Source organism: Oryctolagus cuniculus, chromosome 10, assembly GCF_964237555.1.
Source record: "Oryctolagus cuniculus chromosome 10, mOryCun1.1, whole genome shotgun sequence".
Taxonomy (NCBI): Eukaryota; Metazoa; Chordata; class Mammalia; order Lagomorpha; family Leporidae; genus Oryctolagus; species Oryctolagus cuniculus.
The window spans coordinates 113,009,468-113,027,662 of record NC_091441.1 but is presented as its reverse complement, the minus strand read 5'-3'; the positions used below and the strand labels follow the sequence as shown (position 1 = coordinate 113,027,662).

Sequence of the window (18,195 nt, the reverse complement as noted above, 5' to 3'; positions counted from 1 at the left end):
AATGCCCATAAATATCCTGTCTATTTCTTCTCTAATTTGGGTTGTTGAGTTTCTTGAACTCCTCATATATGCTGGGTATTAATCCTTTATCAGATGCATAGTTTGCAAGGATTTGGCCATCTTCAGCTGTTTTTCCCAGGTGGTTAGCAGGGAGCTGGATCAGAGCAGCCTGTCACCTAGCCCTGTGACGATGGCAAATCCCAGCCATGAGCCACTGGTGAAGATACAAGAGTGGCTGATGGCCATGTGCTGCTCTGTGGATTCTCTGTTCTGTTCTGTCCATTCTCCACTGAATATTTCTCTCAATCAGCCCCCTGAGAATGTGGTTCTTCCTATTTTCCTCATAACTTTATTTAGCCAAGTTCAGTGTGTTTTCTCACTATTCAGCCATCTTGGATTTCCTTTAAACCCAAGTATTTCAAGTAAGCCAGTGAGCACGTCCTGCAGGCAGTCTAAGTATTTACTCGTATAAGACATGTTATCTATTCCTGAACAAGTAAACACTTTCCTTCTCCCACATGGATTTGAAAAACTTGATCATTCGTTTTTCACTACCTATGAGCAACATTGGACCAATGGTGGCATAGCCATTGCCCACCAACATCTGGACACAAAAGTGAACTGGGTCACTCTTCCACCACATCCATGAGAATGAGAACACAATGCAGTCGATCAAGTACAGGAGCACAAAGACGCTCATGAGCAGCAGGATGGTCTGGGTGGCCCTGTGCTCTGGGGAGGCTCTTGGAGAGAGGCTGGTGCTGTGAAGGTGCTGGGACCGCCTCTTGTGCCTGCACAGGAGGGTCACCATGTACCCACTTGAGAGGGCCATGAGCCCTAGCAGGGAGATATCCCTGAAGATAGCAGTTACAAAAAAAGTATACCTGGGTAAATAGCTCAGGGTCCAAAGAGAGCAGGATTTAGTGACAAACATAAGACTGTTGGACGTACGATTTGTGGTGGCAACAGTGGAGATTAAGAAACGAGCACTGATGGACAAATTGAAGACCCATAGGAAGAGAAACCCACACATGTGCTGTGAGGATGTGTGCTTGAACTTTGCCAACCAGGAGCTCCTGGGGCTGAGGGTGATGGCCTGGAGGATGCTCAGCAGACAGGTGTTACATAGGGAGAGGCTTCGCATCACCTGGTATGAGTAGATGACTGCTTTACATGTGATGTCGTCCCATGACTCCTGAGACTCAAAAATGTCTGCAGCTATGACCCCCACAGTGATCAGCATCACCAGGTGGATGAGGGCCAGGTGTCCTATGGTCAGGTCGGTGGGCCTGGGCCTGTGCTTGAGAAAGAACCAGAGGATGTGGAAGAGAAGAAGGAAGGCGTTGGCTGTGATCCCAATGCTGACTTCTGAGAAAAAGGCATTTCTTATGGCAATAAAGTTGGAAAGTATATTTTTATTCATCTTTGGAGAAAAATCATGTAGTAAATGAGGAAAAGTAAGATGTTATTTATCATAATCATAATCATAACCCCATTTATCAGTTTTAGAACAAATACTCATCATGTAGATGTGTGGATCAATCCCACTGTACCTTTTTTTTTTTTTTTACCAGGGAATACTTCAGCCACCCTCACTCTCCTGGAAGCCATTCTGTTCCTAGCTGACAGCTGTCAATCATGATTGGATACTGTATCTCACTGCTGGGCTCCCACAGGACTTGGACAATAAAATTTTCATGTGAAAATTGTTTCTTGATTTTTTTTCCTTATTGTAGTTTTTCAAACCATGGACAATGAGTTATTTCCTTTTGTATTTGTGAATTTCTTGGTAAATTTCTGGATACAGAGTATGAGTTTTACAATTTCAGATGAATTTAAATAAGAATTTAAGGAAAGGAGAAATTAGACCCCTATATACAATAAGTGTCATTTGTGTATCCATGCATATGGTTGTCTAACAATTTATATTGATTTATTTTTAGACAAATATTCTTAAAACTTACCTAAGAGACTAAATATTTGTTTGTGTGAACTCTGCATTTAAGTTTGTGATCTGATATTTACTGTGACCTTCAGCTGTAGATTAACACGTCTGAGCCCCAATTGTGTGTAACTAGAGGTAAGCATGTTACTTGTTAGAGCTTCTGTGTGTGTGAGGGTATTGGGTAGACGTGTGAACAGGTGTAGGGCCTGGGGGACAGTGGTCTCTGCAGAAACTGCAGCCACTGCTGTCCCTGTGAGGTTTTCCTCCTGAGCTCACCTTGAGAGAGCGCCCTCCTCTCCCAATGTGCCAGCTCCATCCCTGCCTGGAGGAGCAGGGGGAAGTGAGCACCAGAGTAGCAGGCGCTGAACACCCTCTGTTCCTTCTCTGTCCATTCCTGGCTTGTGGAAATGACGGTGTGTATGTTCATAGTCTAAGTAGATGGATGATACCTTTGTATAGAAATAAGGGTGGGACACTTCCTCTTCCTCTACAAAGAAGGTTGTTCTACATGGGAGCCTGGGACTTTGTCTCCGTTAGGTTGGAAAGTGCATGTGACCTAAGTGTAAAGTTTATGCTGGAGAACTTGGTCTGACCTACTTGGGGGATGCATCCCCATGCAACATAGCTATTAACTTTTATTCAAAAGCTATCAATATGAGGTTTATAACATCGCAGTAAAATTCCAGTAACGTGGTTTCATGTATTTATCATCTGAAAATCAAGGATATCAGTTTGAATTGCGTCCTCAGGTAGCTTTGTGGTTCCATAATTTGAGTTGTTAAGGAGAAACTGAAGTGTTTAAGCTCCATTGCTGTTGAGCGTTTAAGAATCCAGAGACCATGTGGGAACTTGGTCTGAACTTTGGAACATCTGCAGTTCTCTACAACAGAAATTCCATAGTGGCATTTTAAAAGGTAAAGTATTGATGAAATATGGCATAGTCTGTTGCATTGATAGATTTGACAAGATAACGTTTGATCCTGTTGTAGGCTCAGGTGAAAGCAGGATAATACATGCCTCTTCATCTACCTGTCTCTGCATTTTATAGGTCCTGTACCAGCATTAAGCAGACAGCTCTGAACAGTCTTCACTGTCTTTCCTGTGTCTAAAGGGACACGTACCCATTTCTTGTGTATTTATTTCACATAAGTTCAGAAATATTACAGTATTTTAGCATAATGACATTTAATGGACATAAAGTAACATTACAACTCTTTAAAAGATTGAGGTAAAAACTAAAGTTCTGATAAAAATAAATAAAATGGAAAGTAAACTTCTGTTACTTTTTTGAAACATATGAGAACTTTATAGAATTCTGTGATGCCCATTTTTCAGAAAAATTTAAAAATCCTTGCATATGAAGGGTCTTTTAATTTTTCATTCATACAAATATGAAAAAATATACCTAGACTTTTGCATTAAAATAAACTTACCTTTTTATTCCATTTTCCATGAATTTTTGAAGTTCTCTGGTGCAAGTTTGCTTTACTTCACATTTTAAAACTAAATTGAACTTTGTGAATACATGGTGTTATAAAACTAATTTAGTAGTATGTTTACCTCAGCTAGGTTGTGAGTGTGTGGGCTCCAGATGTTCAGTGTTTCTCAGGGGCATGTGTGAGAAAAGGCAGGAACTTGGGATCAGATCAGGAAATCCCATTTTAGGTGGAGCCACCTTCAGAGCCACTGGAGAAGTCTGTTTTTCTACAGGGGAAATTCCTCAGAAGGAGCTGGGAAAGTTCTCCTCCTTTAGACAGAATGGTGATGAAGGAAAACCACAGAGCTGTTCACACTCAGGGCACCCACTGATAGTGGCTCCTGTTGGGGACCAGAGAGGCAGCTGAAGACCAGAGTCCACTTTTTATATTGATGTGCATGTGTTAGGTGATGAGCTCTGTATTCCTTTTTTTATATTGGCTATTTTTGTGCTGTTATTTTATTAGAAATTATTCTGAAACATGTGAACATTTCATAAAAGAAGCTTAAAGCAACACTCTTAGCAAATCCTCCCCAGCCGTGACTCCTCCCACACTCCTGACCTGCACAGCATGGACTGGTTAGGAGCTCGCTGACAAGAAAGAGTGATTGTTCCACATTTATGTGTTAGGATATATGCAGGCCTGCACGACATAATCTTCTCTCTTCAATACTCAAATTAGGGGGCAAAAGCATAAATCTAAGCTTAAACATTAGGGTATATGACATTTATTTTGTTCTAGAACATCCTAAAAGGTTTCTGGAGAATTTATTTTCTAATGGATGTAAAGCAGTTGGATGTATATTTCTGAGGTCCTATTCTTCTGTCACTAGAAGATAGGAAGGGTAAAGTCCCATCCCATTTCATTTTCCTGTGTTCAGTGTCATTTCAGCCTCATTTCCCTCTCTTCCAGATTGGAATTTTGCTCACTCCCTAAGAGCTGACTCCTCCAGTCTGAAATGTGTGAAGTTGAAGCCAGCACAAGGGAGGTCTTCATGAGAGAATGGGGGTGGACGTTGTGGAGGAAGGGGAGCATTTCCTGCTCACTGCGTGGCTATGAACAGAGATCCCCTTTCCTTCTGAAGGGTTACAGTATTTATTAAAAAAGATATTAGAAGTACTTCTATCCCTTGTGTATACTCCAGTGGAACAGTGGTCTTTGTACTTCTCGAATATTATGGTGAGTGGTAGACATTAAGCATAAAGTCAATTATCTCATTAGAATTTTCTATGAAATACAAGAAATCCATTCTCATTTTATGAAAAAAATCTAAAAAGTATTTTAAAATAATGGTTCAAGCACTCTGATAAAGATGCAATTAGCAAAGATAATAAATGAAAACAATTAAAATTCATAACGTGTGGTTATGAATGAGTCGCATTTTAGTCAACAGTGATTAGAAAATGATTAAGTGAGTAAGAGTTGAAATATCAAGCAAATGAGAATTATTTCATCCAAAACAGTGAACGGGAAACTAAAATTGATCAGTTACCTGTTTTATGTGAAAAAATTTTTATGAGTTACCTAATTAAAAGACCAAGTACTGCGAGAAGACCATTTCCCCATGGTGTTGCACAGAGAGCACTCCTGAGCTGTGGAGGACTGTTGGAGCCCTGTCTCTTCTGAGGCTGCTACAAACCTCACCTTAGTCCCAGTTTGCTTCCTTACACTCTGCACCCGCCCTGATTGCCCGTCCATGGAATAAAGAGCCACTTACCCAGGACGACAGCTGGGGGATTCCTTGCACCCGAGAGCAACCTGCAAGGTTTTAAGGAAAAGACTCAGCTCATCTCTCTCTGGATTGTCATTGTGGTGTCTGGGGAAAGGTGACAGATCCCACTGAAAAGCACAGAGCATGGAGTCCCCAGTGGAACCTGTCACCTGTCTTTGCATGTTCTTCCATTCTCTCCTGGGTAACTGTGATCTGGGGAGAGCTTTGCTCCAAACTTTACTTAGAGTTCCCTGGCACTTGAGTGAGGTTCAGAAGAGCCCCCCGCCCCAACCCCCCCCGTCAACAACACTGAGCTCTCCCAGTTGTATCCAGAGAGCACCTTAGTCCCAACCCACTCCACACTGTGCAGTGCCGTGCTCTGTTTGAGAGCCCGGGTGCCATCCGTGAGCTCTCAGTGGCGCCAAGGCCCTCTCCCTACAGTGTGAGGGGGACTGGTCCCTGCATCCACTGCCTCACACTGCACCTGGCTTCCACGTGGCATTATTCACGTACTCTATGATGCCCAAGCTTAGTTTAAAGTTTCAAGCTCTGTCTCAGATTAAATGAGAAAGAAAAATTCCTCTTATGACCATGGGTGAAGGTAGCCAACTCCTCTGGAGCCCATTTCATTGTTTTTATTCTCGAGATCTCTCCTGTGTCCCCACGTGTGATAACAAATATTCAGCCCCTGTCTGGCGATGGTCCAGACCCTTCAGGAGATGTAGCTCGCACCTCTGCACAGACAGGGACCCGTGCACTCTGGCTGATGCACTGAGAAATCCATGCCCTCAGCCCCCTGGGGCAAGGAAGATGAGCAGAGTGATGATGGAGCAGTGTTGGGAGCCCATGCTGCAGAGCGGTTCTCCCAAAGTAGAGGAGTCACACAATTAGGCCTGCAGCAAATCTGTATTCATTGTTACTAAATTCACTAGGAAGGAAACTACTTAAAAGGACAAACATTTCTGACTGTTGAGCACTTCGATAAAATAAAAGTAGAATGCCCAGGAGGATGCTGTTTCTCACCCAGCTTGTCTGTGAAGCAGACAGCCGAGTCTGTTTTTAACAGGGGTGCTTTTTTATTAGTACTTATTTTATTAGTATTATTTGTACTTATCAACAAATACTTATGGTGTACAATGTAATATGTTGATACATGCATACATTTTAATGATAAAATTAAGATAATTAGCATCCATCACTTCATATTTTCAAGTATTCTTTGTAGTGTTAACATTAAAAAGTCTTTTAGCTGTTTAGAAAAACACAGTATTTATTGTTAACTATTGTTACCCTACGGTGCAATAGAACACCAAAAGGATTATTTTTACAGTAAGGAAAAAACCCTACTTTTTAATTCAATAAAAGTTAACCTTTCTGAGGTTTAATTTGTATAATTTTTTGAGAAACTTAATTAATATTGAAGAACTAAAGAATGGTATTCTTTGGCGACCACTTAGACATTACTGTAGCTTATGAGACATACAAAAATTCTCAACACTTTAAAACAAGGTAAATATTTGTGAGCAAGTTTTAGTATTAACTCTCATAATCCAACTCTTTGAGCACAGATGTCCTGCATGGGAAGTCAGTGCACAGTGACTTCTGTTGTTAATTGAACAATAAACACCCTTGTGTGTAACATTAGTGATCACCTGCGGCTCTTGACATGAGCTTCTTAGGCTAAGGAAGCATTTTGAATGCAAAATCCTTCTGTATTTAGACAGGACCATAAGAAAAGTGGAAGCTCTTCCTCCATTCAAAGACTAGTACATCCTTCTTTGATGACCACAGAAGTGCACTGAATCTGCAGTGGCCCCAAGTATCCCAGGCTCACTTGGGCTGTTGGTGGGATCCATCAACCAGCTCTTCTTATGTTTGAATAACATTCCGTTGTAAACAAATGTTTTCTTGACTCTTTCATCAGTTGATGGACATGTAAGTTGTTTATCATGGCTGTTGTACAGATTGCTGTAATGAACGGGATAGTGCAAATGTCTCTTCAACAGGCTGAATTCCTTCCGTTTGGATATATGCTCAGTGGAGGGATTGTTGGATCATCTGGTAGTTAGTTTTTAGAGGGACTTCCATACTGTTTCCCACACTGTCTGCACAAATCAAAACATCCAGCAGTATGCAGTGGTTCCCTGTTGCCTAACTCCTTGCCAGGACTGGTTATCTTTGGTCTTCCTGATAGTAGCCAGTGTAACTGGATTGAGCTGCTATTTCATTATTGTCTTGATTGACATTTCCCAGGTGCTTATTGATGTAGAGCATTTTATGTACCTGGTTATGTATATGTGTTTCTTTGAAAAATATCCCTTTATAGCAATTTTCTGTTTCAAATTTTTATCACTTGGCTATCTTGCTGTTGAGATTTAGAGATGATGGTTATCACCTGCTTGTCAGAGATAATATACCTTTTTTTTTTTTAACAGGCAGAGTGGACAGTGAGAGAGAGAGACAGAGAGAAAGGTCTTCCTTTGCCGTTGGTTCACCCTCCAATGGCCGCTGCGGCCGGCGTGCTGCGGCCGGCACACCGCGCTGATCCGATGGCAGGAGCCAGGAGCCAGGTGCTTTTCCTGGTCTCCCATGGGGTGCAGGGCCCAAGCACCTGGGCCATCCTCCACTGCACTCCCTGGCCACAGCAGAGAGCTGGCCTGGAAGAGGGGCAACTGGGACAGAATCCGGCGCCCTGACCGGGACTAGAACCCGGTGTGCCGGCGCTGCTAGGCGGAGGATTAGCCTAGTGAGCCGCGGCGCCGGCCCCCAGAGATATACCTTGAAAATATCTTCTCCCATTCTGTTCTTTGTCTTCTTACCCTTTTGAGTGTTCATTTTGCGGCCTGAAATCAATTTCTGTGTTTTCTGCTAGTCGTTTGAAAGTGCCAGTTCTAACATCTAGATCTTTGATCTGCATTTGCTAGTTTTTGCACATAGAAAGAATAGGGTCTAGTTGCATTATCTGCATTATCCAGTTTGCCAACACCATTTATTGAAATGGTAATCCTAACAGCAAAGCATAAGCATGTGTTTACCACCAGTGTCAAAGAGCAATTGCTCTACAAGTGTATTATCAATTGTAGGGTCTGTATTCTGTTCCACTGGTCTGTTTTTGTGCTGTTTTAATTACTGTGGCTTTACAGTATATTATATATTATATATTATATATTATATGGCCAGGTAGTGATGACATGCCTCTGCTTTGTTCTTTTTGTCAGTATTACTTGGATATCAAGGTCTTTCTGTACTAATTTAGTAATTGTTTTTTCTTTTTCTTTTTAAAGATTTATTTATTTAAAGTCAGAGTTACACAGAGAGAGAGGAGAGAGAGAGAGAGAGAGAGAGGTCTTCTATCCACTGGTTCACTCCTCAATTGGCTGCAATGGCTGGAGCTGGACTGATCCAAAGCCAGGAGCCAGGAGCTTCTTCCAGGTCTCCCACATGGGTGCAGGGGCCCAAGGACTTGGACCATCTTCTACTGCTTTCCCAGGCCATAGCAGAGAGCTGTACTGGAAGTGGAGCACCCATATGGGATGCCGGTGCTTTGGCCAGAGCATTAACCCACTGCACCACAGTGCCGATTTTGAAATTGTTTTTTTCTAGTTCTTTAAAAAATGTCATTGAACACAATCCTCCATCAAAATATCAGTCTCTTAAATCAGTTTGGATAGTATGGACATTTTAATGATACTTATTGTTCCAATCCACCTACATGGAAAATCTTTGATTTGTGTCTTCTTCTTCTTCAATTCATTCTTTAGTGTTTTATAATTTCCATTGTAAAGAGCTTTAATTCCCTTAATTAAACATGTTTTATTTTTATCATTATGGTAAATGCATTACTTAATTTTTTTCAAATATTTGGCCATTGGCACATAACAATGCTGTTGGGTTTTGTATGTTGACTTCATATCCTGTAACTTTACTAAATTTGCTTATTTAACTCTTTTTGTAGAGTCTTTCCAGTTTTCTTTATTTTTTTTCAAAATGAATTTCACCATTTATATATTATTTATATGAAGGGAACTGATGTCAAGTACTCCATCCTCCTCCTTTTTCTATTCTTTTAATTCTTGCGATGAATTTTTCAATTTATAATCACAAAATTAATCTTTCACTAAATAAAGAATTCAATACATAGTAAGTAGAAAGACCAGTGTTCCTCAAGAGTATAAACAATAATCAAATCCCAATATGTCAATTTTTCTTTATATAACATTGTGTCATCTGCAAGTAGTGATAACTTGACTCCCATGTCAAATTATCCAATGTGGGCACCCTTTATTTCTTTGCTTTGCCTAGTTTCTTTCTTTCTTTCTTTCTTTCTTTCTTTCTTTCTTTCTTTCTTTCTTTCTTTCTTTCTTTCTTTCTTTCTTTCTTTCTTTCTTTCGACAGGCAGAGTGGATAGTGAGAGAGAGAGACAGAGAGAAAGGTCTTCCTATTGCTGTTGGTTCACCCTCCAATGGCCGCCACGGCTGGCACACTGCAGCTGGTGCACCACGCTGATCCAAAGGCAGGAGCTAGGTGCTTCTCCTGGTCTCCCATGGGGTGCAGGGCCCAAGGACTTGGGCCATCCTCCACTGCCTTCCTGGGCCACAGCAGAGAGTTGGACTGGAAGAGGGGCAACCGGGACAGAATCTGGCACCCCGACTGGGACTAGAACCTGGCGTGCCGACACCGCTAGGTGGAGGATTAGCCTAGTGAGCCGCAGTGCTGGCCTAGTTTCTTCATCAGTATCATTCTGGTTTTGTCCAGGGCAAGTCCAGTGGTATGCATTGGACAGAGGAAAAATCACTCGAGTTATCTTCTTTTAAGAAAATTTTTCTTCATATTAACACTTTGTTAACATTTCATCATAACATACTATGAAAAATTTAAAACATACAATACATACAAAATAGTTTAATTCACTTTTATACTCAGTTTCCCACCCTCAGCAATATAAACATACTTCTACTTTTCACCACCCTCTGGCTTTGTGGTATAATTGACAAATTAAAACTGTACAATATGAACATATTATGTACATTTTATACACACATACATTGTAAAATGGGTACTGTAATCAAACCTGTCAATACCTCCCTCCACTCACAAATAATGGTACTTTAAAAAGATTGTGGGGAAAATGGGAATCAAAGATAAGTTCGTGTTTGTGCAAAGACCTTTTTGAAATCCTTGCGTAGTTTTTAAAATCATAACATGCTTTTCCATGAAGTTCTTGAAGAACTCTCATAATTTCCTTGTATGTGTAGTAAGGATCTTGAAGATGTACTGTGACCCAGTTTCACGTATACGATGTAGTGTTAGCCATAGTGCCCATGTGTAGCGATCTCTGGAACTTAGTCATTGTAGAACGAAATGTGTACCCTTGGACCAGCATCTGCCCAGGTCAGCACCACTGCTGCCTCCAGCAACCATCCTTCTATTTGCTTTTCTCAGTTCAGTTTTATTCCACATAAAAGTGAAATCACTCAAAATGGTGGTTTTTAAAAATTTTTTATTTGAAAGGGTTCACTCCTAGCCCACAATGGCTAGAACTTTGCCAGTTTGAAACCGGGTGTTTGGAACTTGTCGCTCCCCCTCTTCGTGGAGGAATGACACTAAACCCTGCCTAGGCTTCATATCCAAGTCACGGCACCATTATGTCGCTCCCCGTCTTCGTGGAGGAACGACACAGGACCCTGCGCTGTTCTTTTGTCTGCTCGGCCCTTCCCGGGTTTGCTGCTGGTTCTTCCCGGGTTGGCTACCGTCCCTCCACCTCCGTGGAGGGGCGGGCCCCCTGCCACTTTCCCCACTTCCGCAGGGGAGCGGCACACCACCGGCCGGCTCTCTCGGGGGCTGCACAGGTGTTCCTTCAGATAGATGTTCCTGGTGCATGTTGTCTCTCTCCTCCTTTATAGTCCTCTTCCACCAATCCCAACTCTGCTACCCACATGCCGAGTACGCTGCTCTCCTGCAATCAGAAGCAGGTCCTGCTGTTTATTGGTTGAACTGGAGGCAGCTGTGTAGAAGCTGTTTCCTCCTCTCCCAGCGCCATATTGTGGGAGAGCAGATGCATAGAATAAGTCTTAATTCCAGTAACTTAGTCTAGTCCGAGTTGCTCCCAGTTGCTCCCCACAGAACTCAACCTAGGTCTCCCATATGGGTGGCAGGGACCCGACTACTTGGTCCGTCACTTACATCTCCTAATAGGGGCATGGGAAGCAGAGCAAGGACTCAAATCCAGACACTGCTGTCTGCACTCTGAGCATCCTTAGCTGTGTCTTAACTACAGTGCTAGATGCCTGTACCTGGATGGTGTTTTTAATTTTTTTAGTTTCTGTATCTGGCTGACTTAATATAATGTCCCGTAGGTTCAATCATGTTGTTGCAAATGGCACTGTTTCTTTGTGTATGTCTGTGAGTGTATTTGTTTGTGTGTGTATACATACTTCTAAAAGGTCACAAAAAATGGAATTAGGTTTGGTTTGGCAAAGACTATTTTGAAATACATGCATTGTTTCTTTGATAGTGTGCATTGCGGGCGTGCACCTTCCGGATAGGTTAATGCCCGTGAGACCTCGGAGACACCAGATGTGTTTATTGGCTTTTCAGCTTCCACTTTATTTCTCAGCAGACTCGAATATGTGTCGCGTACGCCCGCTGTCTTCGCCTCCTCCAACCCTCTTATATATCTCCCTCCCACCATCCACCTGTTTATATATGATATGTGGAAAACATGTTACCAAATCAGCAAGAAACAAAACTTAGTAAATGTGGGAAACATGCAATAACAGGATGCTTAAAGTCAAAACAGGATCTTGCGGTTAGCAACGGGCAGGGTGGAAAAAGCCCAGCACTAAACTTCTCGAGCTTGTACATGTCGGGAGGGGCACAGCTGGCCAGGCTGTCCCGTTCCCCGACACCTCCCCCTTATTTCTTTGCAAAATGGAGTGGTACCGTGCCTGTCTTAGGTGACCAAGAGCATCTATCGGGCTTACCCGTCATTGGCACATGAACATGAGGTGTGGAGGAAGCGTTCATGCCCTGTCTTAGGTTGCCTTGAAGACCTCTCAGAACTTACCCGTCTTTGACTACCGGTCCAGCAGATTCAGCCACACCTGAATCTGTCCATTTTGCATGGGGTACTGGTTATTGAATGTTAGCATGGCTTGTTTAACCACCATTTGCGTATTACGCTGACTCCTGAACAGCCCTTGCAAGATCCGAACAATAATTGATCCTGTTATAAGCACAACAAGAGCCAACCCTATAATAGCGGCCCATTGTTTAATTGGATTCCAACTACCATTTAACATGCTACCCAAGAGATGGGACTGATTAGTGGCAAATGAAAAGTGGTTGTAGGGGTAGGCGGTAACACAAACTGCAGTAGATCGAATAACACAGAGTATGCCAACCAGGCCTGATCTTGCAATAAATCCGTTCGTTAACAGCTGAATAGCAGTATATTATCTAGTTCCTGGGTGGTAGATCTTGTGATGCTATCAAGTGTGGACAGTGTGGAGGGTTGGCTCACGGCCATGCCAATAGCGGCTGCACCAGCTGATAATGCCGCAATTACTGCAACGATGACTGTGGTGACTCCAAAGTCTCTCCTGTGTCAAACAGCCATAGAGAAGTCCTTCTCAGACACCGCAACTGGTACAGGAACCCAAATAGGAATCCGCACAACCACCAGTGTTTCCGCTTCATTTAATTTTCCTTTAACACATGAGGAAATAACTCCTGTAGTGCAAGTATTATTAGTAGCATTACAGCGATACCAAAAGAAGGGAGGCTGAAGGCAAACAGGGGATGATACATGGGTTTCGTTGGGTGATGAAAAGGCAAATCAAGAAGGTGCAAAGAAATTAACATTAAGGAGCAACAGGGAATTGATTAGAGGTGGACAGGCATCTGGAGAATTGGGGGCACCTGAGGAGTGCAAGAAGGAAGTGGATTGGTAGGAGGGTAAGGAGCAAATGGTCTGTGACACTCCTGGCACCTGAGAGGTAGCGACTCAGATCAAAAGGCTATAAGTTCCCCTGTAATATTGGCTGTATACGAACTACCTGACTCATTCCAGTTGATAACATCTCCCATGGAATAAGTGGCCAAATTAATACATGGCGTAGGAAAGCTGGTATGATTATAACCACAAAGATCTGCGCCATACTTGGGCTTATGGAAGCATAGTGCTCCCAAAAGGTGGATGGATAAGTTAACCTGGCCCTGATGGGAAGAATTGACAAGACTGTTGTAAGGCACTCCGAATCTTTCACCTATGGTAGGTTATGCAAATACACAACTGGCAGAAGGTTAGAGGAATTAGAAACAGGTAGAGGGAGAGGTAGGGCTCTCAAGAGACCCCAATACTCATCCAGCTTGGCCATCGTCAGTGACAGTGGCGTCATTATTAGTAGGAGTAGGATCATGATCATCTTGCCACTCTATTGTTCTTGTCTGTCTTTCTGGAGTCCAGATTGGATTTTTTTTCTTCCTGTGGGAGAAAACAAACAGCGCCTCGTACCCTTCTTATTAATGGGTATGGGCCTTTCCATTTGTTATCTTGTGGGTCTTTCCACATAATCATTTTTCTAATGGGTGGCTGAGCTTCTGTCGGTTCATGGGGTTTATTACTATTGGGGGTCTGTTCAGAGATTACATGACGTTCTGCTGGGGTGAGACCATCAGCTTTTTTATTTAAAAAAATTATGGTAAGTAAGGCGAGGTTGAGAATGTCTTTAGGGGAACAGGATAGTGCCCCTATTCCCCCTTTTTGTTTTAATACAAAATTTTTCAGATACAGATTAGTGTGGTCCACAATGGCTTGTCCAGTAGGGTTATATGGGATGCCGGTTAAATGAGAGATATGAAAAGTTGCTAAAAACTCAGCAAAAGCCTTAGAGGTATAAGCAGGTCCATTATCAGTTTTTATTATATTAGGAATTCCCCAAGAAGCAAAACATTGTAACATATGTTGCATTACATGGGAGGCAGACTCTTTGGCGGTGGCAGTAGCCATAACTACTCCTGAGTAAGTATCCACCGTAACATGGACACAGGATAGCTTGCCAAAGGCAGGGATATGCATTACATCCATTTGCCAAATGTGACATGGATAAAGGCCCCGGGGATTAGCTCCAATGGGCATAGTAACAGGCTGATGATAACACATTTTTCACAATTTTGGACAATAGATTTAGCTTTACGAATAGGGATATTAAACCTCATACTTAAGGTCTTACTATTAATGTGCCAAAGTTTGTGATATTCTGTTGCCTGTTCCATGGCAGTGCAAGCTAAAAGGAAGCGGGAATGTTGATCGGCAAGGGCATTTCCCATGGTGAGAGGACCTGGCAGGGAGGTATGTGCTCTAATATGGGTGATAAAAATGGGATCCGATCTCTTAAATAAAGTGTGCTGAACAAGCTCAAAATAAGGAAACACTGTAGAACTTTTGGATATTAACGAAGGGGAGCCTAGCCTCTTAACAGCATTAACAACATATAAGCTATCAGAAACGATATTAAGAGGACCCTCAACCATATTTAATAACTTAGCCACTACAGCTAGCTCTGCATGTTGAGGTGAGGGAGATGCAGTAACTGCATGATGCACCTGACCTTGTAAAATAGCCACCCTGGTACCTCCTTTTGCTCCATCAGTAAAAGCTATGGGTGCTTTGGGAATAGGATTAGAATAAACTCTTTTAAAATAGTGTAAGGGTACCGTGTCACAAAATCTAATAAAGGGATGATTGGGATAATGGTTATCTACACTTATGTCAAGGGTGATGGTGATGTGGGACCATTACCAAGTTTCCTTAGCCCGTTCCTGAATGACTACAGACTCTAACGGAAGAATGCAGGACTGTGGTCTTCTCCCTGCAATTTCTACGACTCGGTGGATGGCTTGTAAAACTAAATTTCCCATAGCCTCCGCATAGGAGGTAATAGATCTGGGCATATGGTTATGTGGGTATATAAACAACAATGGTCCTTCTTGCCAGAGTAAAGCATAGGGATAATGACTTTGTATGAACACCAAAATACTTAAGGGCATAGTGGGGTCACACCGCTGCATAGTGGTGCTTTTAAGGTGCTGTTCAAAATTTTTTAATACTGCTTTTGCCTCCTTTGTAAGTTGTCTGGGTGAATTTAGGCATGCATCGCCTTCCAGAAGTTGGAAAAAAGGGTGCATTTCTTTAGTAGTCATTTTACAATAAGGCCGAATCCAGTTTAAATTTCCACACAATTTTTGTAAGTCATTTAAGGTTTTAACATGATGAGTGGAGATATTAAAATCAAGAGGCTTTACTGTGGTAGGGGTAATCCATAGTCCTAAATATTGTACTGCAGGAACTCGTTGAATCTTTTCAGGGGATAAGATAAGATTATAATTGTTTAGGGATTGCTCTAACGCAAAGAAGGCTTTATCTAATTCTTCCTGGTTGAGAGCAGCCAATATGATATCATCCATGTAGTGTACTATTGTCATTTGTGGAAATAATTTTCTTACAGGTGCAATAGCCTTAGCAACATATATTTGACATAATGTGGGACTATTAGTCATTCCTTGTGGCAATACCGTCCATTCAAAATGAGCATTGGGTCCTATATGATTTACAGAGGGAATTGTAAAGGCAAAACGTTGTCTATCTTCCTTGGCTAGGGGGATAGAGAAAAAACAATCATTTATATAAACTACTATTAGTTTCCATTCTCTAGGTAGCATGGCTAAAACGGGGAGGCCGGGTTGGGTGGCTCCCATAGGTTGCATTTGTTTATTTATAGCTCTTAAATCATGAAGTAGGTGATATTTACCTGATTTCTTTTTAATCACAAAGATAGGAGTATTCCAAGGAGAAGTAGATGGCTGAAGATGTCCTGCCCCTAATTGTTCCTCTACTAAGGTTTTTACAGCAGTCAATTTTTCTCCTGTAAGGGGCCACTGCGAAATCCACACTGGCTTAGAGGAGAGCCAAGTTATAGGGACTGGCTGCCGTGCGGTGGCCCCTCCTGGAAACCCAGTCCATGCCTATCCTTTTCTCCTTTTGGACTAATGGGTGTTGTAATACCCTGTTCCCTAGCTCCCAGGCCTCCACCTTTATATCCCATTCATGTCGTGATGTTCCATGCAGCCTGTGATCCTTGTTGTTTTCCCTTTTCATTAGTCAAGGTAAGTCTTAATTCCTGTAGGACATCTCGTCCCCACAGGGTAACTGGCAGCTTACAGATATATGGTTGGAACTGTCCAGAATGGCCTTCATTGTCGGTCCAAGTGAGGATGCTGGCACTCCTAGGCGGAGCATGGGTAGTACCCAACCCTACCAGTGTATTCTCTGACTCTTGTGTTGGCCAAGGGGGAGGCCAGTCATCTGCGGCTATAATACTTACATCAGCCCCAGTATCTAACAAGCCTTGTATTGTTTTTCCCTGAATGACAAGAGGCCAAAGTGGTCTGTTTTCCAATGATAAGGAGAGTGCTGCAAAATTACTTCCTTGTTTAACTCTCTGATCTCTAATTTTTCCCAGCACAGTAGTTGTGCTAGGGGTCTGTCATTATCTACGATAGCTGCACCTAAGGTGGCTTGAACGATAACTTTAGGTTTGCATGTGGGGAAAGTTACTATTGCTGGCTGAATTTGGAGTCCACGCTGAAAATTGGTGGCTCGTCCAATCACTAGTCCGAAGCCAGTATTGGGAAGAGAATTTTTAGTAGGGACTACATCAATGATTTGAAGATTAACATGTTTTCCGCATATCATATATAAACAGGTGGACGGTGGGAGAGAGATATATAAGAGGGTTGGAGGAGGCGAAGATGGCGGGCGTACGCGACACGTAGCCCGAGTCTGCTGAGAAATAAAGTGGAAGCTGAAAAGCCGATAAACGCGTCTGGTGTCTCTGAGGTCTTGCCGGTGTTAACCTATCTGGAAGGTGCACGCCTGCAACTGGTGCCGTGACTTGGATCGCTGCGACGCGGAAAGAAGGTAAGAAAAAAAAAGTCTATAGATGGGAGTCTAGGGGAAAAAGCCTAGGAATACCGCGGTACAATGGGGAACACACAGTCCACCACGAAAATGCACCTATTGATTAGCCGCCTTTTAAAGGCAACGGGGACACCCGTAAAGAGTGTAGCTGTGTGCAATTTTACTAGGATACTATATAAAACTTGCCCTTGGTTTGTTGAAGAAGGAGATTTATCACAGGTTTGGTGGAGATGGGTGGGACGTGAATTGCGAAACACTGGAGTCGAGGAGGGAGTGATCCGCTTGTGGTATCTGATAGATACTGCCTTACGGTCAGTCAGAGGATGACCAGGTTGGGGAACTCTTAGATGAAGGCTCTGAACTACTGGAGGAGCTCAGCGAAGACTCCCATGATAGTAGCGAAAAAGGAGACAATATAGAGGAACAAAGGATGAAAGCAAGTGGAGGAGCCCAACCAAAAGCAAAACATCCACAGACACTGGAATTGCCTCCACTATACCCGGAGTTGCCCTTAATGCCCTCCGCTCCTCCTTACGAACCACCCCCTCATCCTATGCACTGTTGCTGTTTTGCCGGCAATGCTTCCAGCGAGATGAGGCCCATAGTTTTAGAGTCTGGGCCGGAGAAACAGACTAGAAGGCAAAGACTTGAAAATGAAAGTGCTCTTAATGACGATGAAGCCGCTTTTCTTATAAATACTGGGGAATCAACTCCCAACCCACCGTGGCGCCTGAAACCAAATTGGGCAGAGTTCTTTAACCCCCATCAGATCTTTCCAGTGACCGAAGACCGCCAAGGAAATCGCGGGTGGACTCCGGTCGACTTTACAGCATTAAAAGAGCTACAAAAGGCAGTGACTCTCTACGGGCCACATGCTAACTTCACCAAAGCTATCCTAGGAACCTTAGGCACTCAGGGCCTAGTCCCTGAAGATTGGAGAAATGTCTGCAAGGCAGTCCTTTCAGGGGGAGATTATCTCTTATGGTCAGCCGCTTATAGGGAACTAGCTCGTACTCAGGCGGCGCAAAACCGAGCTGATGGACAACCTGCCTGGAATGAGGACATGTTAAACGGAGAGGGA

General features: G+C 42.8%; 1 protein-coding gene across 1 annotated transcript; it reads right to left on the bottom strand.

Moving 5' to 3' along the window:
* Positions 1-478: 478 nt before the first annotated feature.
* On the bottom strand, positions 479-1,423 carry ORYCUNV1R1632 (vomeronasal 1 receptor oryCunV1R1632). Its single transcript, NM_001167317.1, is given in 1 exon segment — positions 479-1,423. A coding segment is annotated over 1 exon segment (945 nt).
* Positions 1,424-18,195: the final 16,772 nt, after the last annotated feature.